This window comes from Anopheles merus, chromosome 3R, assembly GCF_017562075.2.
Source record: "Anopheles merus strain MAF chromosome 3R, AmerM5.1, whole genome shotgun sequence".
Classification (NCBI taxonomy): Eukaryota; Metazoa; Arthropoda; class Insecta; order Diptera; family Culicidae; genus Anopheles; species Anopheles merus.
Genome location: NC_054084.1, coordinates 43,228,754 through 43,254,399, shown reverse-complemented (window position 1 = coordinate 43,254,399; position 25,646 = coordinate 43,228,754). Strand labels below are relative to the sequence as shown.

Sequence of the window (25,646 nt, the reverse complement as noted above, 5' to 3'; positions counted from 1 at the left end):
GGTGGGGTGAAGAGGGTCGATTTTTTTTCGGGGATCTCGCTTTTCCTTTCACGATCTGCCCTATCGCCCTGTCGCGATCTTACGCTATCATTCTGATTGTTCTCGTACTCGTTCACTCTTGCGCTCTCTTTCACCGAGCATCGCCTCTTGGGACGTTCTATTCGTACCACTGCGCACCTGCGATCGTGGCGGTATTGTGATTAGTGAACCGCATTTTGCGTGTAGTGTAGCCATTTTTTGTGTAGCTGTTTGTTGCTTTATTTATTTGATTCACTTTTTTTCGGGGGTGGTCCGCCATGAACACCTGTCTTCGGGCTGAAGCTACAGCGAGGGCTCTGGTTGGGTCGGCATGGGTTGTATAAATAAAATTGCCGAGGGCAACATCGCTAATAGTTTGTCGTCGGTGTTTGGATAGTGCAGATTATTGATCAGCTCGTGCTCCATGCTGCTTACTTGATAGGCTGAATGGTGGGAACCGGGTGTGTGAAATCAGTAGTTTGACGTATTTCAGTAGTGCTCCGCGAGTAGAAAAGCTTATTGTTTCGAATAAAAAATCAAGTTTAAGAAATCGCATCAAAATGACTAGTTTCTCCTTTACGGTAAATTGATAGTGACAGTTAAATAAAAAGGCAAGTGTTTCACAGCGTTCGCTTTCGTTCTAGCAGTGCGCGTTGGTGCTTGTGATTGTGGCGTGTGGTGCTACCGCCAAACCCCAGAATCAGTACGCGCACTCTAGCTACAACAAGAATACGGGAGTGCGTAATACGTCCGTTGGCCATCGGCTGACTAATCAGCACCAGCAGTACCAGCAGCAACAGCACCAGCAGCACCAGCAGCACCAGCATCAGCAGCAGCAACAGCACCAATCGCAGAACCATTTTGCACACCAGCATCAGCCGCAAGCCTTACGTGCACCGTTGCTGCCCCCGCATAACCCAACTCAGTTTAGCCAAAGATTACAGGTAAGATAATGTACATTTTTAGAACCCACAAGACTTTATTTGGTCATACTTAATGGTAACGATAAACGTTCATGACGGAGCACATTTTAGGATACAGAATATTTGTTTTGAAAATGCAAAACAATATTAATTTGATTATACATCAAATATCTCAAATATAAATATCGCTTGAGTTTTGGCGAAAGTAATAGTATACTTTGGCAATATTCTAGAGATGGAGTAACTTTGATAATATTCCAAATAATCACTAAAACAATTAAGATGTATGAAAATGAAATGTATAAAATAATATGAAACTCAAGCTTCAAAATGAACTTATGCTACAATCTGTTGATATCATTTTATTCTTTCCATCTGGATTAAAAAAATAATATGTTAATGTGAAAGATGAATATTTGTAGCTACTTTTTTAAGATTTAAAATAACTGAAATTTATGTATTTTTTAATATAAATGTACACAATTTACGATTATTAGAGATAATTAATATGCTGTATATAAGAAAATTAGATTGTTTATTATTCAATTAAAAATGGAACTTGATAGGTGTTATTTTATATTTGCATTATTTTATGAAAGCTTTTAGGTCTCGTTCATAAGCCTTTTTTCAACAAATGATGCAATACTAAAATTAGCATCGATAAAGTTGACAAATTAAATAGAAAGAGCACAATTTTTAGCTTAAAAAGGTGGCTTACACTTAATTAGATTTTAATGTTATCTGTTGTACACTTTTTACATAACGCAGCAATATTTGTACATTTTTTTTATTCAAGAGGAACGGTCCAAAAAAGCCGTGTTGCTTAATTCTTGTACAATACCTAATGCTTTAAAGAACTATTTTCTCTCCTGATCCACCGACCGATTATAACACTAAATTAATAAAGACTAAACTAACGATTGACATTTAATGCTCGCAGCAACCGTTCCCGAACGCAATCCGTCCCTTCGTACCAATCACCTCCTACAGCAATGACGTTTCGTACGATGGCAGCTACTCGTACGCGTATACGACCGGCGACGGACAGCAGCAGCAGGCACAGGGATATTTGAAAAATGCCGGTCGTAAGGACCTGGAGGCACAGGCCGTGCAGGGCTCGTACTCGTACACCTCTCCCGAGGGTCAGCTGATTACGGTGACCTACATTGCAGATGAGAACGGTACGGGCTCGTCTTACCCTTCTTACGCAACTTGCGCTACACCTGCCAAGGCCATAAGCCATTCCCACTCGTTCGCTAATGCGGCCAATAACTTTCCCCTCACTCTTACTCTAGGTTTCCGTGCGGAAGGTGCTCATCTGCCTACGCCACCACCGATCCCGGAGGCAATCCAGAAATCGCTTGCCCTGATCGCCCAGACGCAACCGGTTTCGGCCCAGTTCAATGCCGCCTACAACCAGCCCCGCTTCCACCAGGCCGGTCACGTTCCGTCGGCCAGTGGACACAATTACAACCGATACGGTTAAGACACCGGATGCGAGCGCAACATTATCCCCATTTGACTGACCCCAAAAAGTCCTTAGTGTCGACCGTCGATCGGCTCGGTGTGACAGGTACACAGCATCACCACATATCTTATAGTATAGGTAAAGCGCTCCGACACAGTCTGTGTTATTGCACCATTCATTACACCGGAAGAAACGTAGAACGAAGCCTTCTCTTCTGCTTACCTCAAGCAAACAATGGAGACAGATTCCACGCATAGCGACGTGCTTGTGCAGAACGACAGACAAAAGGGGAGTGGATGGTGGAACGCGATCGACTAACAAATCTCACACACGAACACCACCGCGCACTCCCTGCTCTTCCTGTTGCACCGACTGAAGCTCTTCCATCGTGTTGGAGGATGCAATCTGTCCATTCAGTCGTAAACTACACGATGCATTCGTGCGATACACCGAACGAGTACGAAGTTGTAAATCTCTTTTCACTGTCATTCCGTATGGGATCGCTGCCTCCCCGTACGTACACTGTGGAGCTCGGTGGGTTGCGAATAGCATCGTCTCGCTAAAATGCGCAATTAATATGCAAATTGATTTCGAGCTCGTTTCCGAAACAGACGCGAAGGGAGTAGAATCAGAGATCTTCCAAACCATGATCTGGTGAAGAGAACAAGCAAAACCTCGATGATTAAGAAACAATGTAAACTGTTTGTTTGTTTGCCACCTTCCCTGCATCTCTTCCCTCATCTGTGCAGATGAATTGATGATGATCGTAACGGAGGGTGCTTGCTTCGGGTTTATGTTACATCCACCGCACACGACATGCATGTTTGACACATTGTAATTACTTTTCCACACATTAGCAACCGATTGGAAGCAGTAGATCGGGAGGAGGAAGATTGCGCCGGAACGAGTTGTCTGATGTGTCATTAATTGCATGTTGTTTTGTTTTTAATTCAAGATATTACACGCCTTTTTAATTCGTACGTTTTGCTACACCGAACCGACGGGGGAGATTTTGCTCTGCAATGGATGACCAAAAAGCGACAGACAACTAGCTCATCGATCTTCAGTATCATCGGTGTCACTCTTGGAAGATACTGTCAAGACTTTCGGAACCAACTCATCGTGTTATAACTTTGTTTGTACATAGATTGTAGATTGTTGTAGTGAAAGCAAATAAAGAACAATGATTCTTATGAATATGTTTTTAGTTTGTTTCTTTTAGTTGTTTATGATTTTTTTTATTTTATTTTTTTTTATTTTTTTATTTTTTTTTTAATTCTGCGGTATGTTCGAGTATTGCTGTACTCTGTATCATCCGTGAACACCTAAAGATATACCGGCCAAATTGGATGGAATTGGTTTAAGTTACAATTACTAAAGGCAGGATAAATAGTGATCATTATCTTTGAATTATTTGGCTTACTGAAATAAGAAAGCCTTTTTGAAACCAGATTGTGTGTTCATGAAACTTCTACGATGCGATACAAAACCGTAAATCTGGATTTGCCACAAGAATTTCTGCACAATTCTAGTGCAATCAACTTACAGGGTTTCCCACGATTTATTGGTTGGTTCCCATCATTTTTTGGTGGGTTCCCATATTTTTTTGGTGCGTTCCCACGATTTTTTGGTCGTTTCCCAGAATTTGTTGGTCCAATTGTATTGATATCCAATCGGAAAATACCAATAAATTATGGGAACGAACCAAAAATCTATGGGATACGACCAAAAAATCGTGGGAACGCACCAAAAAATCATGGGAACTGACCAATAAATCGTGGGAAACCCTGTAAACTTAAAAAAAATCATTTATTGAGTAAAGTTCGCTTAATTCAATTTTGTAGAACTACGTTTAATAGTTCATTTCTAATGTTACAAACACTAAGAAATGTTATAAAGTCAGAATTCAATAGTTGAACGCTTTTTAGTTGGCATGCTTTTTAGTTGAACACTCAATAGTTGGCTGAAAGTTCATTTAAAAAACATGCGTTTGCATGGAAAAACCTGTTTTTGAAAAATTTACAAAAATCACATGGCTTGCTGAGAAAAATTTCTGTTTTTTTTGTATGGAAAAACGTGCTAACTAAAAATCACATATTCAATAGTTGGCAGGAAATCGAAGTTCAGCCAGTGAGTTCGGACGGTACTATTAGAACATTTCTTCATCGTATGCAATTTACAATTTATCGTATAATTATCAATTGTTCTCAATGTTTCTAATGTTCTGCTTTAAATTAGTTTGATGAGACTTTTGTATAATAACCTTTTTGAACTGGTAGTATCTTATCATTGAATATAATTATGTTTTTTCCTTGTTTTTGTGTATTTTTATCCGTTTTTATTGAAGTCGCTTACTTTTTTCTCACAACTCTCTCAAAAGCACCTTACGCTCTAGATTGCGCTCTCCCGTTTTCTATTCGTTGTTAGGGTGAAATTTGCATTCTTTCTCTATTTCTTGGATTTGGCGCAATGTGCTTCAAATGAACCTAGTAACCCTGTTCAGAAAATCATAAACATCGGTTTAATGAAATATCCAACGTAGTTAAGAACTACTAACTACTAAAAATACGTTTTTATGAACTTACACCAAAATAAAATTACCTATAAAACGTGTTTTATTTAATTTTTTGCTTTAGGACCTTTGCAATAAGATGATATAAATCGTACTGCATGTCACATAACCATCATGATATGTTCAAATTATGATGACATATACCAGATTAATCAAACTATAAAATTCCCTCAAGCAGATAAATTAATCCAGTGAGAAAAGAAAATGTACCGGAACAATCCACGAAGTAAATAAAATAAGTTTTCCAAATAAGTACATGTATGAAATTGATGCTTAATAAAAAAATAAATGTATATGTTTAATTTTACCTTTTATAAATACTTCCTTGTAGACCAATTAGGACAATAATGAATATACAAGCTTAAATTAACATTTTATAAATACCTCCTTATAGACCAGTTAGGACCTGTGCTAGGCTCTAAACTCCCACTGTACAATATGATTAGATTTTTTAACGCTTTAGGCAATGAGATTGGTTTAAATATAAACGTTTAAGAACTTTTGACAATTTTACGTAGCTCCTCTTGACTAGCATCATTTAGTTTTTTGGATATTACTGGAATATGCAATTAAGAATATAGTTAGCAAAGCTCATTGCAGCTAGGGAACTAAATATGCGAATGCAGATATGAATAAAACACATTGCTTGTAGTTTTATTTGCATTAGGATCGAAATGTTTTAATTACAGTTCGTCTTATCCATTTCTTGCCATAATAATCAAACGTCAATTGAGATTTATAAACATTTATTTCAATTTATTTTTGTGATCATTTATAAATTTCTTTTGCATGGAATAATTGTAAAAAAAATCGCGATCCTTTGAGCGTTTCCATGACACGATTCTTTTATGATTTAGAAAATGGCAGTTTTATATTCATGCACGCAATCATATATGTGTTCATCGTTTTAAAATCACTTTATCCTTAAACATATGTTTTCCAATCAAAAGGGATCTCAAAATTAAGTTTAAATATCGAAATACATATTATTCTTTGTACGTGTTAAAATTATACATTACACACCAAGATTTGTGCCATCCAGCCTTCTTCTATTTAGCATAACACGTCCTAAACGGATATACCAGCCTTTAACAAGCTTTCAATTTGTTCAACAAGATTCAATTCCCATGAAGAAACCCATGACGGGTATGTTATTGAGTCTTTCGAGGTGACGACTGTACCACCAGACCGGCCCATCTAGGCTACACCGTTTACTACCAAAAAGATTCATCGAACTCTGCTCGGATTACCGTAGCCGGTGATGCATAATATGGTGTTTGAAATGGAAAACGGTGCTTATGACAGTCTTTTTATCAGTGCATGAAAAATACATTGATAATGTTGATGTTGATAAGCAAAAGAAGAACATAATTTGAAGCAAATATAGTTTGAAAATACTTTTTTTTATTACTACCTGCATGAAAATCTTTATGGGAGAGAAAACAAAATGTTTCAATATAATTTTGTATTATTTTGGCCACGTGCAAGTAAACTTCAGACTTCTATGCTGCAAACTAATCCATACCATGACCTCGTAGCATACCATTGTGATAGTGTATGCGGGTTGCATACTGAACAAGCTTTAGCACAGTGTAAAATACCGCATGAAAGAGTTTTCAGAGCTTTTGCAAAGCTTTTTGCCAAATGAAAACGGTTAAAGCTGGTAATTGGAACGTATTTTTGAAATGTAAGTCTATCATAACATGGAGCTGTCTCATTACAAAAATTCTGCCTCTCATTTCAGAACTTTCAACTAAGTTAGCGTGACATTGTTATCTATAATTATCGTCACAATAACATTAAAATGGATTATTTTAAATTACATATAAATGCTTATTTCAGCCTATCATTAATGTTGAAGCTCTTAAAATGTGTTATTTTACTATTGCAGCTAAGCTTTTTCTTAATAATTTATTACTAATAGTTGATTTCGTACCAATACTTTTCACATCAAAATGACGTTAAATTTATGCAATAAGCTCAACGACAAAGGTTGTTTGTTGGTGTTGCGACAAAAGTATTTCCTTTTTTTTACTTCGCTAGCAATTTTCGAATAAAATAATTCCACCAAAACGATTGGATCAATGTTCAATAAGCACTGCCAACGACATGATGCCCAAACAAGCCATAAACTACTCGGCACGTGTTGCACTGCTCTTCCCCTAATGCATCATACTCAGGGCCCTCACATTGCACCCAATTACACTGGCATCGTTTTACAAAGCATAAGTTAGAAACATAAGCAGTTCCGGTTTGCCCTTTACGGTTCAAGCACCTGCTTCCCAGGGCTCTCTTAACGATCGCGCATCGATGAGTCAGCGAGCAAAACGTGCGACAAACACGAGATCGAATTCTTAATGTCGCGTTTCGACTTCGATTCGTTCTATGCCGCATCCGCACCTCACATCATCACATTAGCGCGGCAAACATTGTAGTGATGTGGAAAACCGCCTCGCGATCATCGGGCTAATCACCGACCGGGCCGGGACAATCATCATCACGAGTGTGGCTCAGCGCGAAATCGTGTCGTGTGTTTCTGTCGTTTGCAAGAGAACCGTCGTGCAAGAACACGATCATCGCGTCCCTTCCCTAGCCGCGTCAAAGCACAGCCAAGTAGGATTATCTATGGAAGTCACACCGAATCGAAGATTACAAATTTGCAAAGCCAGTGACGGTCGGTTGGAAGAGCCGATGCTACGTTCGGCGCTTTGAGGCAAAGCCGAAAAAAGGGGACCAGCAAATGGGAGATGCGGACGAAATTTATGTACCAAAAATTAGCCTTGCTTGTATCTTATGGATGCGCATCGACCGCATCAAAATGGTTTCACTATCAGCTTCCCTTCACTCCTTATGATAACATGGGTCCACAAGGCAACTCGGCGCACTATCTGTCCCAAAAGCGATCGGTTGAAATCATATGCGGTAATTGCAGATGTCACATATGGCGCACGGTAACGAGACGAACACCCTTCTCGGTGTTGTATGAAGGCGATCCGTAGAGATGATTCGATGTCAGCTCACATTTCATGCTGTCACCTCTGGAATGCACCGTCACTTTTACAGGGCGAGGTGTAATTTCGGTGCTAAATATATCCTTGCACAAGTCACAAGCAGACGGTCAAGAATTTTCAGCATTGTCGATTGTCGAACCATTTAAGCCAACGATGAAGTAATTACAAAGCCGGTGGGATGACTGCACTGGCTGGTGAATGCTGTCTATAGTGCGTGAAGAAGCTTGCTTAATTTGTGCCGGCAGAGTGCGATGAGTTTACGAGCGCTCGACAATGCGGTAAGGGAACCACCACAAATGGCAAGTTTTTGTCAGCGTTTGGTGCTGTGAAATAAAAAGATATAGTACGCTAAGAGGCGAAAGCCCACCACAGCCGTTTTATTGTTGCTCAACCGCCCCAAAATTCAATTGATGCTGGAAGATTGGGGGATGCGATTGCGGCTGCTCAATTGACATTTTATCTTTCTATTGGAAAGGGAGCAGTATTTTGTTGAGATATGGCTGAAAGTCTAATGTCAGTGGGCTTGGGAACGCTATTTACTTTTTCAAGCGATCATATTTGGTAGGTTTTAGTTGTTTTTATCATCATTTCAGTTTGACAGTTATCTGTTAGCCAAGTCTAACGTCAGACTACTATTGATTTCATTTACGATGTTCTTTTGAGGGTTGTAGATCCTGTACTCACGTCATACGCAGCGTAAATTCAAAAAGCTTACGCATAAACTGTCATCCCAGGCGTAAACTTTTCGTCAAAAAGATGTTAGGTACGAATAGGAGAAATTTTCGCGAAAACTGGGAGTGTGAACCTTTTTACAGACGAACTTACCCCCAACGGTAAACAAAAAGCGAACTATATTTAGACAATATTTCTGACAGGTTAAAATTACCCACGGGAGGGCTAACAAGAACAACTACATTACATTTGAGAGCGAGTTTACGCATTAGCAATATTATCCCTCCAAAAACGCCGCCACAGGAAGCGTAAATTTTTTGACAGATGATTTGATCAAACTTCAAATTTACGAAAACGTTCATGATTCGTGTGTCGTATAAGAATAAGAATAAAGCTAACGAACAAAATGCCGGATTGTGACCAATCCAAACCCAGGGGTCAGATTTAATAGACGTACTTCTTCTTTTTGTTTTTGTTGTAACGACCTACGTGTGAATAAAGGGCTATACAAGTTTTCGAGACTTATTTAGCACCATGCAGTCGGATAGTCAGCCCTTGCTACACGGGGACACGGTCCACACGGAGCTAGAACCAAAGACGGGCATCTAGCAGACTCGGGACTGTCTTGCAGTCATAGATGATGCTTCATAGATTCATACATTCATAAAACGAAGTTGATATAAAGGTCATAAATGAATTAATATTAATATAATGGTAATAATGATGTTAAGCATGCAAAAGCCGTAAGATTGAATAATACATTTACGAATCTTGAATGTCCCAAATTGAATGGATTCATGCCCCATTATCGTGTCCTGATATGTTCCCCGATATGGAGCACTAAAGCATCGACTTACGATTCAAATCAACAGTTTTCTTTTGTTTCTTGTTGCGGCAGCTTTTACCCGCCGAAAGTCAATGCCGCTTCTCTTTATTTAAATACACATCCTAGCAAAAATCATCCCCATCCGAATCGTGCTCAGCAAAAATACTTGCCCCAACGTCAGCCACGACTACTAAAGTGCTCCAGCATACCAGCGACGCATCAGCGACAGCTCTACGGATCAATCAAATGTCGACCTTTTTCTGTACATCCAACCCGCTGACAGCCTCCCCAAAACGTTCCCAAAGCCACCCCAAATGTCAAATCATTCGTTTTGATGATTTGGTGTCAGGCATGAAACTGATTTGCTTCAATTTGCTAAAATTAGTTCTATCTTCATCGCGAACGCTCCAGTTCCGCCCCGAAGATGAGCCATGATGTGGTTACCACTGCTACTACTAGTACGGCAGCAGCCGATGCATTTGTGTTTGCGTTTTTTGTGTGATGTTTAGTTGTTTTTTTTTCTCCTTCTATTTTCGAATCCATGATTGCTCCCTTTTCGTCGTTCTAGCACTGAACTTTGGCACGGCTATATTTGTGCATACGGTTCGCGGCTTTTGGAAGAAGCCACCGGCGTGCGGTGCAAAGCCAGGGCAACCCTATAATCTCACCAACCTTTGGTCTTTCGGTTTTCAGAGCCAAGGTCACCACGCGCCATTCTCAAGCACCAAGCGCTGCTCTACGACAGTTTAAAACCCCGTGTACCGTTTGCTAAAGTGACAGTAGTGCACCTGGAGTCAGTTCCTCTCATCATTCACCACCCTGCCATTGCCCTGCCGTTCGCGGTTGTGTTTTGTAATAACACCGTGCACACATGCACACGGCACCGAGATCGCCAAGGTGATCTTATTAATGCTCGTCGAACGAAATCGCTCGAAACAAAACATCCCTTTTGCGTGGTGTGTGCGGCTGCGTACGCAAGGGTGCAGATGCTCTTGTGAGGGCGGGGGTAGTCGAGCTGTGCAAAATGCTAGACCACAGAATGTCGAGCCCGAGCACCGTAGCGGGTCGATTTGTTTGCCAACGGAACGCATCTCCAAGGGTACGCCGTCACTTGCCATCCACTTTGGTGGGCCGTTGCAGAGTGTCGCCGGGAGCGGAGCGGGCACTCGAACCGAAGCAAAGAAGAAGCTACTAGCATTCTAACACACGTCCAGATCGGTAGTGCAAAGTCTTCAACTCTTTGGTTTAAAAAAAAAGGGAGCTCTCTTCCCGGGCGATACGTGCACATAAAGGCACATAAAGTACGTTTGGATGCGTACGGACCTTGGCGTGGGGTGCGAGGTGCCAGTATCGTCACCGTCACCGATCAAAGATCCTTTCCCCGGCAGCATTGCATCCTTGATGGGGATCAGTGCGATATTGTGCACTTATGCACGCGGCAGCCGGGAGGGAGGGCAACGGGACCGGATGAGCATTCGCGATCGTGATTAAGCGAGCTAAACGATACCGGTCATCATCATGATCGCGGTAGCCGATCGTGTAACGTCAGATCTAATGATCCACTCTCGATGGCCCTCCACACTGTCGCGCGGGTTTGTAGGGGTCCAAGCACCGCTCCGCGACCGATGTTCGAGGGTTGGCATTGATTGTTTTACACATTCCATGCATCATCGGTTTTGCATCGGACACGGAGCTACATATGCGTGCTGCAGGACAATGGAATCTTTTAATTGTGGAAATTAAAGCTACTGTGTGGTTGGTTTGTCCGGGGGTTTGCGGATCGATGGTAATAGTGTTTTGGAGATGCCTTTAATTAGTAAATGAGTTTGATGAGTTGATGAATTGATTGATTTGCTACGGTGCGCACCCAAAGCGCCCCGGCTACACACACACTTTCTATACTGAACTTTGAATGGCACGTACTGCACTGAACTTTGCCGTACGCTGGGGTCGATTAAAGCTAATCTTTCTTTGCCAAGGAACAACTGTTCTGAAATACCTTAAAACCGTATGTGTGTAAGGGGTCTTGTTGCGTTTTCTTCATTGGTTCTTCGTTTCTTTAGTGTTGGTGTACTGTAAACGCAAACGCCACTACTGCTGTATGAATTTGGAAGCTACAAAAAATTAAACTTCCTTACCGTACGACCTTCACCCAGTCAGTCAGCTCGATGCTTTAAAAAACGCACCATTAAATATTGTGGCATGCTTCCTGCAAGCAAAATAATAGGTTTTGGGTTACATGCAAAGTAATAAATGAGGTGTTCAAAGGTTATTATTGCAGATCAAATGCAAAAATTGAGATTTGATGCTAGTGCCCAAGTATAAGCTCAAAATAGGTATGAAGTATACATTAAAATATGCTCCAATTGTGTACTAAGCAAGAGAGCTAAGGATATTGTAATGGTTTTGTAGTACTTATCAATAAAACATTAAAAAAATCAGTTAATTTTGCATAGTGTGTTAAAAACGGTTGTGTTAATAATTTTCCATGTCACGTTGAGCAATGAAACGTCAAAATCCATATAATATTTTTAGACTTGTTAGATAGACTAGTGATGGGTAATCCGGAGCGGAGTCATGGATCAACTCCGACTCCGGTGCGCAAAATATGACTCCGACTCTGGATCACAACCAAATTCAACTCCGGATCAGTCCGGATCAGTCCGGATCACTCCGGATCACTCCGGATCAGGCTGGATTACTCCGGACCAGTCCGGATTACTCCGGACCAGTCCGGATCACTCCAAATCACTCCGGATCACTCCGGATCACTCCGGACCACTCCGGATCACTTCGGATCACTCCGGATCAGTCCGGATCAGTCCGGATCAGTCCGGATTACTCGGGACCAGTCCGGATCACTCCAGATCACTCCGGATCAATCTGGATTAATCCGGATCAGTTGAAATGAGTCCGGATCAGTTCGGATCAGTTTGGATCAGTCCGAATGAGTCCCGGTCACTCTGGATCACTTCGGATCAGTTCGGATCAGTCCGAATGAGTCTGAATGTCTGCGAACAGACGGCGTCCACGGGCCTGCCCACGCCGGAATGCACAGCCGATGGCATACGATTCTATCTTCACGATTAACATGAGAGGGACAGAGCTTATACCCCGAACGTACCCGAAAGGTATGCATGCTTCACTCATCAGGATCTAAAGGCAAGGACAAGGCAAAAGATACAAAGAAAATTTACACGGCTACACATGTCCTCTAGACTGATCCGGTGTGATACGGACTGATCCGGAGTGATCCGGAGTGATCCGGACTGACCCGGAGTAATCCGGAGTGATCCGGAGTAATCCGGAGTGATCCGGACTGATCCGGAGTGATCCGGAGTGACTGATCCGGACTCGGAGTCGATGAGTCCGGAGGTTTGCTCGTGCGCACCCCCTCCCCCCCTCCCCCCGGTAAAACAGTCCGGAGTAACTCCGAGTCCGACTCCGAGGGGTACCGGAGTCGGATCTATCCGACTCCGGTAAAAAATCGTATTTACCCATCACTAAGATAGACCCTTGTTAGACTCTTGTATAGATACGGGGAGACGATCCGGAAATAAATTAAACCATACTAGACCTTGCAGGTACCAAAGACACCTACATCAAGACCTTGCAGGAATCCAATAGTCTACCAAATCACCTCTAAGACTGGTACAAATGTTTAGACATTTTGTAAGTCTGTATGCCTGTAAATCAACAATCTTTACAACTCACAAAATCAAAACAGCATTTTAGTACATTTTTTAAATCTTTGCCCTCAAAACTTTGTTGATACTTATCAATTTGTGATTGAATTAGTTTATAGTTATAGATTGCGTTTGCTAAATATTCGGTTTACGATTTGAATCCGAAACATATGACCTAAAAACACATAAAAACTGTAGAATAGATTTTAGAAAGCTGTAATCAATATCTACTGCGACTTTCTTAATGTGATCATGATATTTTTTAAAATTATAACCGCTATTTTGATTGTCATCCGATGTCTATGTAACCGTCAATATGCCAGTACCTGAAAAGCCGTAAGCTATAATTTATAAGATAAAATATAATTAAAAAATGTTCTGACTACTGTAAAGTTATTTCTATTATTATTGTAAATAAATAAATAATTATATGACCAATCCCTAAGGGACTATTTACCTTTTGCGGCCACTTCTGAGCTAAAGATGTAGAATAAAAAAAGTAAAAAATGAATCACCTCAACAATTAGGAAACATGTTTCCATCACGTTACATATTGCTTATAGTCTCGCTATGAAATAAAGCCCTACGGCCTTTTAAGTCAGTAACAGCTTCGACCACACAGCAAGGATATTCTTCGTTTATAAATGCTCCTTTAGTTCCTTTCCATCACACAACGAAGCTACTCACAACCTGACGGAAATAGCGCGGCCATGCCGTTGGCGTTCCTCACTAGCTCCCATCACACGACTCGCCCGCTCACTGATCCTGATCGGGAATCAATTAAATCATTATCCTATCAAACCGCACGCCACAGCCCACAGCAATCGGGAGTAATTATTGCATCAATCCGCAACCTTTCGCATCGGCACCGGTTGGAACGTGCGCACGCTGGGTGCAAATGTCAAAAGCTGCCAACCGATGTGCCGTGCGATTGCAGACGGCTCTCCGGAACGGTTCTTAATTTTCGCATCCACATCCCGCATCTTGCCAGTTTGGAATGTATGGCTGACGACTCGGTTAGCTGCCAAAATGTAGGTCATCATCGCGCGGGCGCGCGCACCCTCACACCGATCGATGTGATCAATCGAATCGCACAAAGCGCATGTACACGGTGTTGCTTCTTCTTGCAATCACGTGCGACGAATCGCGGATGGGTGGTAGATTAACGGCGACACAGAATCTTCAGGGTGCGACACGATGCTCCCAGCTGTCGAAGGTGGCAAACCAATCGAACCGGTAATCGCACCGATGATAACGATCTGCTGCCGAGCTGGATTTAGGTAGCGCCACCTGATACCGACGATACCGCCAGTGGGCGATAAATTTGGCTGCTGCGCAATCGGACGATCGTGATGCGCCGGCTGCATAGTGCACGCTCGATCGCGCACTCCCTCTGCTCCATTTCACACACAGAGATGCAGGGCACACGTTCAATTTGCTCCAGTAAGGCCGGCGTTGCAACAAGTTTGCAACCAGTGCGATCGCATCGAACGGAAAACGGTTCCATGCCTGTTTGGTGTTTGCGATTGGGAAACTGTCGGTCGGAAAAGCCGTTCCGTTCGTTTGCATATCGGTGTTTTGGGAAGGGTGGGAAGAAGAGTTCTTCGAAGAAAGAAGGCACATAGCCGCAAGCAGATGGCTTCTCGGTGGCACGAGAAATGGAGCGAGCACAGGCGAACGCGTTTCAACACCGAAATTGAACCAATATCGGCAGCGAATCGACAGGTGATCAATAGCGTTCTCATCTGCACGTATCGAAAGCCGTGTTGCGCATTTTATTGCAAGCATACGATTGTTTTTCCTGCTCAAGCGTTACACAGGTTGTTGGATGGCCTTTCGGCACTTGGGAGCTATTTATATTTTGTAAATGAATCATCCCAGCTTAACAACGCGGTATTCGCCTAAATCTCCTAAAACTGTGAGTTCTGATTAGTTCTTTCTGCCGCATTCTGCTCAGGTGCATTTTTGCGTCCTTTTTACACAATTTTCCATGTCGCCCAAAGTTTCGTCCGACTTGATGTCTGGAAATGTCTCTACGATCATCATTGCTTATCGCTTGCCAAGGATCGATCTGTCCTCGGTCGGTAAATTGTGTTGCCTTATGCAGCTGGCAAGGCGCTTTCAGAACAATATTGTGCTCGTATCGACGACACAATGAAACGCATGGCTCATTTCCATAACTAAATCAGCTTTCAGATCTCTTCCCACTCTAACCACTATGGCTTACAAATCTTTTGCCCTTTGAAGCGTTTGCAACCGAAATGGGAATTATGATTAGCTTTTTTGTTCCACGTTACCCACACCAGCCCTTGATCGGATGTAACCGTACCCATGCTGTATGTAAGAACCACACGGCGAGAGGAGAAATATTCTTGAACTTCAATAGAACTGCTGGAAAAAACAAAGCAACAAACACACACTGTATGCAATACGCTACGATTCGCACTATCGGGTAAGATGGATCCGTCCAACCAGGTGGATTCAACCGTAGGATGACATCCCTGACAGTATGCATACCACGGCAGCAACGGAAGGAAAACGCCGAGTGTTAATCGGGGAATCGTAAATTTGAAACGTTGTTTATTTAATGATCGCCAATCGATCGAGCGAAACAAATCGATGCACATTGTATTCGATTGTCGTCCGTCCGAGCATCCGTCATTCTGAAGTGGTGATATTCGACGTCAACAGATCGTTACACAGAAATTAGTTTTGTGATGCACGTGTTTTGCTGAATCTGTATTTTGTGTAGCGTGTTTTTTTTTTCTTCATTATGCAGCGACTATGAAACTAGAGCTAAAATTAGACAAAAACGGTTTTTGTGTGATATAAATTAAGTTATGGTACTGTTCTTCATACAATTTCAACTAATCTAAATAATATTTTTACAGCACTTCATAATTGAGGAATACATTTTATCATTTAATATTCATATTTTGTTTACAATGATACCGTCTTAAAATTAAAGTGATTTGGTTAATCGTTTGGCTTTTCATTGTTTTGTGTTTATGTATGTATGCCGTAGCTAATTTTTATGGCACGTTAAAAATAGGTAAATGATTCGCATAATAATTCATAATCTTCCTATCCATCAAAGCTTACTCAAAATCATCACACAAAATCGAGCCAAAATTTGGGGTCATTTCCATACTTCATGCTGCACTTACTGCATCTGATTCACAAGCTTTTTCACCGCTCCAGCCTCAGATCGCTGGGCTTACCCTTCCTTTCTCTTTCTGAGCCTTCGATGACTCTCGATTTCATTTCGCCCAGTGTATCTTCCACCACCCTCCCAATGCGGCTCGATATCGACCCGCTGGCAAGGCTGGAAAGTGAACCACGCAGATTCTTGGGCTCGGGACTAGGGGGACCTGCTGCCACCATCGCTAGCACCACCAGCACCACCACCCCCATTATTGCAGTGCCATTGTCGCACAGTGCGCTAGAGAGAAAGAAGGGACTTTGGAGGGATGCGCGAGACCCGACTGCATTAAAACAATCGGTACGGCGAGCGCACGAATGAAGAGGATTATATATAAAGCAGAACTTACCGCTCACAGCAACACATTCGGATCTGTGCCTCTTCCTACTGTGGAGTGTCATCCCTTACTCAGTGCTCGGTGCTCGCGTGTCCGTGCTGCGTTGGTGCTATTGACAACTGCAGCGTTTGCAGTTTCGCTCTTCAGTTGCATGCACAAGTGCAACATAGTACCTTATCTGTGATACAGATTTGTTTTTGATTGTTTAAGTTTGTGATCTGTTATCTGTTGTTCATCATGAAAGTTGTAAGTGAATTAATTTGTATAATGTAGTTGATAGAATAGAAGTGTTTGGTTTTCCAGTGTATTAGGACTACTTTGTCACATAAAGTGGAATATTGTTTTGTGTTTTTAAATACAATTTTTGGCTCTTTTATCACCTTACAAACTCTGTTGAAGGCCTTTGATGTATTTACATTTGATTATTATGTAAAATGTGCTTTAGTTTATCGTTTTGGAATGTAAAAAGAATACCAACAATGAAAAAAGTGAAAACATCATTTGATTGATATTACCTTAAAATGGTTTTCATATGCTTTTGATTACATCAAAATGAGCAATAGTATTACACATATTTGTTTACTATTAGTTCTATTTCCTATTTAAATTCATACATACGATTTGTCTTTCATTTAAATTAATAACGTGTATACAAGTTCAGCAACAATGTTATTCAACTGTTTCTTAAACTGAAATTGTTGTTATTTGTCTTGTTTTCATACTGATATGTGAATTTAAAATAAAGTTTAGCTTATAATCTAAACAAAAGGCATGTAAATAACAAATATAAAACTATTAAAGTATTTCATCATGGAAATCTTTGGTAAAAGGCAAAAGATTTATTCAAAAATTGAAGATAAGTCTGACATACATTAAATAACATTTAAACAATACCACTCACAATTAATTTTATGTTTATTCATCTTTTAAAAAAAATTTTTTTGGAGTTATAATGTTTTTATTAGATATAATACACATGTTTTTAAGTATTTTTTTTAAATCAAAGAAGTGTTAGCCAGACAAAATATCAAATTTAATTAAAAAATTTTTCTTCACACACGAGTAGCATATTCCATCTCCATCGTTTATTGCAAGACCAATTGGACTTGCTTTTATTTTCATAAAATTACGCTTTAACACGTAACACCAGTTTGCACCAGCATAAAACCACTCAAACCACCCAGAAGCATTATTGCCTTGACAATACCGAAAGCCTCGTGGCTACTCCCGCCATGAAATTATGTACACTCAATTGCCGGTAGAAGCCACTCATCATGTCATTTATACTAATCGCGCTCCATTCCAAAGCGTTGATTACCGTAATCCCATACTAATGAGCACCCATCCTGCCCTGATGTTCGAGAATCGTTCTCACCTGGCCCTGTTACCAATAGGGTGGCGTACTGCACACGGCCCAATACCTGATTGTGCTTGTTTGCAAGCAGCAATACCATTATGATTGTGGCCGGATTGGGAAACACTTCGTGTGCTCGTTGTTATTATGCTCGTCCCGAAAAGGGTGTCGAAGAGTCGCACAACTACACAGCGCCTTCGAATCCTACCCGTGGAACTCCTTATTATCATCACGCAAACACACCGCGTCACGTTTACACTCTTGAGTGAGCCCGAAAAGAGAAACCCTCCGATGGCCGCGGTTTGGGGTGTTTACATTTAATTGATTGTAATGATAGCAAATAATCATCCTTGACGATTTCGACGACAAAGCGCGGGCCGGAAAGGTCACCACCGAAACGGTTTGCTTTTTGCATTCCATCTCGATTCCTTAACTATCTTCGAGAGAATATGTACAGCTCGTCTGTGATGAAACAGTCAATCCTTAGCGGCAGACCTATTCTATCATGCCACTTTTATAAAGATATCCACTTGCCTAGGCGTTTGCGATTAAACACACTGATTAGGTTCAGACCCATCCTCGGGGTCAAAAGCGGTGTGCAGGCATGCAGCATAAACTAGTGATAAAAAAAACAAGATACAACCACCAACGATCGGCAGCCGATTGGGTTCGGTTACCCCGGTGGTTACCAGCGGGTGGTGAAAGGAACACATAATCCGATTGTCTTGCGGCTGTTATTCGATCAGTAATGGTTTATTAAATTTGTATCCCATTTTGGCCGCTGCGCTCGCCGATCGCTATTGGGTAACGCTATTAAGCTGTAAAATTTTTGATTAAACACAAGTTTTCCATCGCCCGATATGTGTTCCTCTCTGAGGGTTTGTCTACTGTTTTTTACCGATGTACCATTTTCCTGTTTTGCCAAATACTCAAGCATTGCAAAAGGTCATCTTTGGATGTGTGGTGGTTGTCCCACAGCACGATCGTTCCATATGCTCTATCGGGCTGGCAGCTCAATTGCGAGGGAGAATCTTCACGAATGTCCTCACAAAACATGTAGCTGGGAGTATTTGAGACAAGAGGTCAACTCAACGCCGACTGAGAGCTTCTGTTGCTACTACAACTGTGTACGGCAAGGTGTGTCTCTGTCGATGTTCTTTTTTGTGCTGAGAACTGTGGTTTGTTTTAACTATGTGAGTATGTATCTCATCATCTTTCCAACAGTTAGTAAAATAGTATTTTTTACTAAAATAGCAAATTAAATAAATATTAAATAAATCTAAATATTTAATTAGAAATGCGCTACCAAGGTTAATATTAAATGTAAAAAATTTGATATTTTATTTGAAACTCTATAACCCTATTTAAATGTTTAAGTATAGATAAATCTATATCTAAGCTGCTAAATTCGGCTATTGTTCGGCTATTGGGACACATTTATTATATGGTATTGTGAACAAGTCGTCAAGTTCATACACGATATAATATGAACTCAGTTCTCATTCAAGACATATACTTGCTAAGTGAATCCCTGTTCAAGATTATTAGCGAACATCGAAATGTATAAATCAAAGAAGAGTATGAAAAGTTAAAACATGTGGATGCATATTGTTATTGCAAAGCTATTAAGATAAAAATTATATATCTAAATATTTTATGAAAACAATACACAAAGATGCTCGCGACAATCAAGCTAAAATAATCTTTCTTTATAATATTTTTTATGTAATGTTAGCAACAGCTTCATTCAGTATTTGATTAAAAAGTCTCTTTTGTTCAATGTTTGTTGAAATATAATATAGAATTTCTCAACATTTTTCGAGTTTCAATATTAAAATACCTAACAAATTGAATAAAACGATTGTTATGAATATGATTTGTATCAGCTATTATTTAAAACTATCATTCACAAAACATGTTAAAATTATTTGTTGATCAGTCTGAAAATAGGTATGCGTAGAAACCAAACCATGAAGAGATGCAAAACGCTATGAAACATAAGTATAATGAGCTACTGGATTTCCTAATCTTGCTTCCAACCGAAACAACAAAAGGAAGCAGCATCAAAAACAGCGATGACGGAATACCTAGTTCACAAGCATATCTGCAACATGCACAGTTTAATGCGCCAGCCGCATTGCTAAAAACGACGATCGTTCTGGTCATGCGCTCACTACTGCCCCAGAAGTACTGTTTTTATGACTTATTTGCATCACATAGGAGTCTTTTGTGACTTCCCCCTTAGGTTCACGATTTCAGTGTAAATGATCCCATTTGCATTGAGCTCCGGCTAGTATCTTTGCTGGCACCGACATCTAGGACGCATGTCCATGCAAACCTCCGATTCACAATACAATGCAATTGAAACAGTTTCGAAAAAAGCACTCTGGCTTCTCTTGGATTGTTAGTTTATCAGCAACAATTGCCAGTGTTCTTGCACCCAATTCAATGATTTGCCTAAAGAAAGATTCGGTTTTATTTGCTCTGTTCCCAGAGCTTTCAATGCTAACGTCATTTTCAAATGCTGTGCCAGGTGTCACAAAGCGGGAAATAGAAACAGAAACATGAAAGGTTTATCAGTTAAGAGAGAGACTCTTCCCCATTCCATTACCCCGTTCTCAAAACACAGTGTAAGGTCGTCGATAATTATGTTGTGCCGTCTGTACCGATGCGCACAGTGTTTCGACACCAAGCGTGACTTCCAGCACCACAAAATCCGCTTTATTTTCACAAGCGACAAATGCAGAAAAGGAAAAGAAACAGAATTCCTACGCCGTCCTCTTGGCGCTCAATCTCGAGCGTCTTCATTTCTCAATTCAATCGAATCGTTTGCCATTTTGCCATCGGGCCTCGCTGGCAGGTATGTGTGTTCGAGTTTCGCATCCGCTAACATCGTACCAACATGCCCCGCTCGCGAGTGCACTCAGGCACACAATGTTGGTGCATGACTTACTGGCGCTGGAAACGATCGAGAAAGATAGGTGCCCAAAAGAAGGCATCCTCCACTTGTGCAACTGTCGATTGACGCGCTGCAATACGATCCCGCTCGAGACTATTCTTATGGTGCGATAAGAAAGGCCACTCTTTAAGACACTGGCCCCAGCCGGCTCCGTCCTGCCTCCATTAGATGCACAACAATGTTTGCATTGAAAGACACTCAAAGACCTCGGCCCCGTGTTTGGTTTCTGCTCGAGATGCTTTTATGATAATATCGTGACCGCTCAAGCGTGGGATGGAGCGGTATGCTCCAGTTTTTATGGGTCACTCTTGCGGCACTCGCATTGCAACAGCGTAACAGTGTGTCTCAGGTACTAAGGTTACGGTCGATTGTATCATCCCTTTGCAACACCTTGTCTTTGCAGTTCTTGCTCGCAACGCTGGTAGCGGCTTGCTCGTGTGCCCGCCTGGACAACAATTATCTACCTCCGCCGGGAGCGGCTGCTGCTGGAGGTGGTCCCGGGCTGACGGCTCCTTCGCCGGTCGGTGGTTCCCGCCCTGGCGGTACACCTGGTGGTCCGGGTGGATCCGGGGGCTTCGGAGGTTCAGGAACGGCACCGGGTAGTGGTGGCTTTGGAGGTGGTGCTCCGTCGGGAGCAGGATTTGGTGGTGCCGGCCCAAGTGCCGGTGGTTTCGGAGGACAAGCGCAACGACCTGGTGGAGTTGGTAAGTCTGTGGAGTGGAAATCGTGAAGAAACAAATTTGCATGATATTTTGCTATCCAGGAGGAGGCCCAGCTGCTGGTCGTCCAGGAACCCCGGCACCTGCTTATGGTCCACCTTCGAGTGGATTTGGTGGAGGTGCACCATCATCCTTTGGCGGCGGTTCTGGAGCACCTTCGGGTGGATTCTCGTCGGGAGGCAGTGGATTTGGTGGAGGTGCCCCAGGAGCTGCCCCAGCTGGTCCAAGTCAACCACCGATAGAAATCATTTCCTACGAAAACATGAACAACGGCGATGGAACCTACAAATACAGGTAAGTGCGTTTCAGGATAAGTTTGAGATCATCATGTCTCACACTCACTCTAATTTTATTTTAGCTACGAAACGGCCAACGGTATTAAGGTGCAGGAGCAGGGTGAGATCAAGAACAAGGGTTCCGACAATGAGATTCCAAGCGTGCAGGGTTCCTACTCCTATACCGCTCCGGACGGGCAGGTTATCACTGTGACGTATATCGCGGACGAGAATGGATTCCAGCCACAGGGAGATCATCTGCCAACGCCACCGCCGATTCCGGCAGAGATTCAGAAGGGACTTGATGCGATCGCTGCCGCTCAGGCTGCTGGTGGTAGTGCCGGAGGCCCAGGAGGTCCAAGCGGTGCTGGTGGCTATCCTGGTGCTGGCAAGCCATCCCAAGGCTATCCCGGCTCGGTGACTGGTTCGGGTGGATATCCTTCCGGAGCTGGCGGTCCAGGAGCCACCGGTCCTGCTGGTGGACGTCCTGGCCAGGGAGGCTACCCGAGTGGACCGGCCGGTGGTTCGGCTGGCTATCCTGCCGCTGGAGGTCCTGCCGCACCCGGAGGTGGCGCTGGATATCCATCGGGTGGTCCGGGAGCTCCCGCAGCTCCGCGTCCCAGCGCACCCGGAAGACCGTCGGGCAATGGGTCGTTTAATCCTCAGTCCGGTTATCAGTATTAAAAGCGCCAACGTATCACATTAAGCCCACAAAACACCACCAACATGCAAAGTGCATTTAAAACGACAAGCAAAAACTCAAACGAAACCAACGAAATTGAAGCGAAACGATACAACAAATGAGAAAAATAGTTCACTCGCTGTAAATAAGGTGAAATGGTGAACGGTTGTAATAAAAAAAGAAAACGAAACACTTCGAGTACCTCTCTATGTTAACGATGTTGTGAAAAGTAAGCGGGAAGATGATGATGACGGTGCGGGAGGTTCAAGCAGCCTGGGAACTGGTTTGAACTTGAACTTGACCGGCGCGAAAGACGAAGGCCGCCTGAGTGTCTGGAGTCATGGAGTGATCTTTAGCGTTGACGATGAATGAATGGAAAAAGCTCGATTCGAAGTCGACTCTGAAGCAGTCGACTTAAAAGCTTGTCGCATCTCTTTGAAAAAAAAGCTCCGACATGAGATGCACACTGGAGAGATGAGATGTACAGAGTATGGGCACTTCAAAATAACTAATGGCTATACTTAAGTACACTTTGAATTGAAATTTGTTTTAGTAGAATAAGCTGAAATAATTCATAAGATCACTTGCTAGTAAATCCCTTACATCAAGCAAACCCTTCTTTGACCTGGGGGGGGGGGGGGATAATTTATTATGCTTCTTGAAAGCGTTTTTCCACTCCCTTATATTCTCATCAAACTCATCCATAAATTATAGACATGTCTCTTTAATGTCATCACAACGTGCATAATTGCCGTTTCACAGTTCAACCGTGCATACCGACTGATTTATGTTCCATGCTACCAGATCCATCCGCAGCTCAACAAAGGCGTGAAGATAATGTATCGAAATAGAAGCACGAGCGATGAGCATAATTTGTACAAGTCAATTTGAAGCACCATCAGACGGGGATCATCGAACATCTAATCGGAACGGAGTCGGCTTCGAAAAATCGTGACAGGTTCGAAGATGGTCTAGGTAAACCATAGGGCACTCAATCGAATTCAGTTTCGAGTGCGATATCGCTTCGTACATGAGCCGAATCGAGCTCAAAAAGGAAGACACTCGTCTGACCCTCAATTCGCATGACTTGATGTCCCTACATGCCATCCTCCGTAATGGTCACAGCCTTTGGGATCGGGCTTTTCGATCACAATGCTTTAAAATGTCATCCTCATGTGGAGTGGTTTGTGTACTGCGATCGAACTGAATTACCCGCCTAGATTACCACCCGCCTCTGTGTGAGTCGTGACATGGGTATTTGGAGGATAGCCAAGAAAACCCAGAGATGGTGGGACGCTCCAAAAGGAAACTGTCAGGTTGGTCACCACTCATCGATTGGCGGTTCGCGGAAGCTTGACAAACAAAATATTACATGGAATGATATTTATTAGCCATTCATTATCGCTTAATAATCGCATGGGACTACAGTAATTCAAACTTAAAAAGGAAAAGCCAATCTCAGTAGGGATAAATTTATAATTGATTGGATGTTATGGTAAATACTCATCACATAAGGTTTTGTAATGGCTGTTTGTTGTCGGAGATGTTGCAGTAATATATTACTGACAATAATTATAAATGTTATAAATTTGCAGTGACTTTACAATATTCTTGAACATGATTGTTACTTGAAGTAAGTTGAGGCTGATTTTAATTGTGTTGAGCGTTGTTGTCACTGGAAAATTTCACTTTCGTCCGCTCATCGTGCCACATCAATTTGGGCCTACCACGCCTTCTCTGTCCTTGTGGACGGCCTAAAAAACATTCTCTCAATAAGTCTTAAAAATAATATCGTATATAGCTACTAATCTAGATTTAAACTTAACTTGAACTAAGTAAAAAAAAAGAATTAGATGAATAATATGCAGAAAAAGTAATCATCATCTTTATTGTAATCTAGAGAAAATGAGTTCTTAGACGTAACACTTACTACAAATAAAGAGGCGAAAGAGATCCACGAGATCAAAACCCCTATAATTGTACCACAACCAACAACTACAAATATGTTAAAATTTTCAACCTTTCACTTTCTCTTGGGGTTTTTCCTGCTCTTTGGAAATCCTGTTGGCTTTTTCCGGTACACAAAAAGGGCTGCCGTAGCATTGTTTCTAATTATCGTGGGATAACCCAAACATGCGCCACAGCCAAAACTTTTGAGCTATGTATCCTTCCAACCATACTTCATAGTTGTAGTTCAGCTATTAGCCCTAAACAGCATGGGTTTATGCCTGGTAGGTCTACTTCAACTAATCTCATGTCTTTTGTTTCCAATATTTTTAGATCTTCTGAGGCCGGTACCCAACTTGATGCAATATACACCGACTTTCTTGCTGCTTTTGATAGTTTACCTCACTCTTTATTATTAGCTAAATTGTCTAAACTTGGTTTTGGTGATGGCATTATTAGCTGGCTGTCCTCATATTTAAGTAATCGATCATGCAGGGTTAAAACCGGGTCGTACTTATCTGAGGAGTTTTTTTGTACGTCAGGTGTCCCTCAGGGTTGTGTGCTAAGTCCACTGCTGTTTTCTTTGTTCATCAATGATGTTTGTAATGTTTTACCTCCGGATGGTCATCTCCTTTATGCGGATGATATCAAAATCTTTTTACCTGTGTCTTCTTCTTCTGATTGTCTGAGACTTCAGCATTACCTCAATGCATTTGTTCATTGGTGTTCATCCAATTTACTTCGCCTGTGTCCCGAAAAATGTTCTGTTATTTATTTCTCTCACTCTCTTTCTCCTATTTTATTTAACTATACTCTCTCTAGCACTTCCCTCTCTCGTGTTATGTCCATCCGTGACCTTGGTATTATAATTGACTGTCGTCTTAACTTTAAACTGCAGCTTGATGAGGTGCTACTAAAAGCAAACCGAACCCTTGGGTTTATCTTACGTTTTACCTCTATTTTTAGAGATCAAAGCATCCTAAGAATCCTTTATT

The 25,646-nt window shown here is 41.9% G+C and overlaps 2 protein-coding genes across 3 annotated transcripts; both read left to right on the top strand.

Annotated features, from left to right (window-relative positions):
- Positions 1-379: 379 nt before the first annotated feature.
- LOC121595797 (endocuticle structural glycoprotein SgAbd-1-like) lies at positions 380-3,606 on the top strand. 2 transcript variants are annotated; one of them, XM_041920025.1, is made up of 5 exons: positions 380-599; positions 666-962; positions 1,882-2,122; positions 2,237-2,514; positions 3,365-3,606. In XM_041920025.1, the coding sequence occupies exons 1-4, from the start codon at positions 579-581 to the stop codon at positions 2,425-2,427; spliced, it is 750 nt and encodes a 249-aa protein (XP_041775959.1). In that variant the 5' UTR covers positions 380-578; the 3' UTR covers positions 2,428-2,514; positions 3,365-3,606. The 2 variants fall into 2 exon arrangements, with proteins under 2 accessions (XP_041775959.1, XP_041775958.1); XM_041920024.1 differs by having other exon boundaries at positions 663-962.
- A 13,147-nt stretch (positions 3,607-16,753) lies between these two features.
- Positions 16,754-22,888, top strand: LOC121595793 (pupal cuticle protein 36-like). The gene is made up of 4 exons (XM_041920019.1): positions 16,754-16,961; positions 21,432-21,732; positions 21,792-22,041; positions 22,106-22,888. The coding sequence occupies exons 1-4, from the start codon at positions 16,953-16,955 to the stop codon at positions 22,704-22,706; spliced, it is 1,161 nt and encodes a 386-aa protein (XP_041775953.1). The 5' UTR covers positions 16,754-16,952; the 3' UTR covers positions 22,707-22,888.
- The last annotated feature ends 2,758 nt before the right edge of the window (positions 22,889-25,646 follow it).

Excerpts from the sequence above, each read along its gene's own strand:
- LOC121595797 (XM_041920024.1), top strand. The coding sequence starts at position 579 with ATGACTAGTTTCTCCTTTACG. Across the intron at positions 600-662 it reads TGACTAGTTTCTCCTTTACG|CAGTGCGCGTTGGTGCTTGT; the intron begins GTAAATTGATAG and ends CTTTCGTTCTAG. Across the intron at positions 963-1,881 it reads AGTTTAGCCAAAGATTACAG|CAACCGTTCCCGAACGCAAT; the intron begins GTAAGATAATGT and ends TAATGCTCGCAG.
- LOC121595793 (XM_041920019.1), top strand. Across the intron at positions 21,733-21,791 it reads GCAACGACCTGGTGGAGTTG|GAGGAGGCCCAGCTGCTGGT; the intron begins GTAAGTCTGTGG and ends TTTGCTATCCAG. Across the intron at positions 22,042-22,105 it reads GATGGAACCTACAAATACAG|CTACGAAACGGCCAACGGTA; the intron begins GTAAGTGCGTTT and ends ATTTTATTTTAG.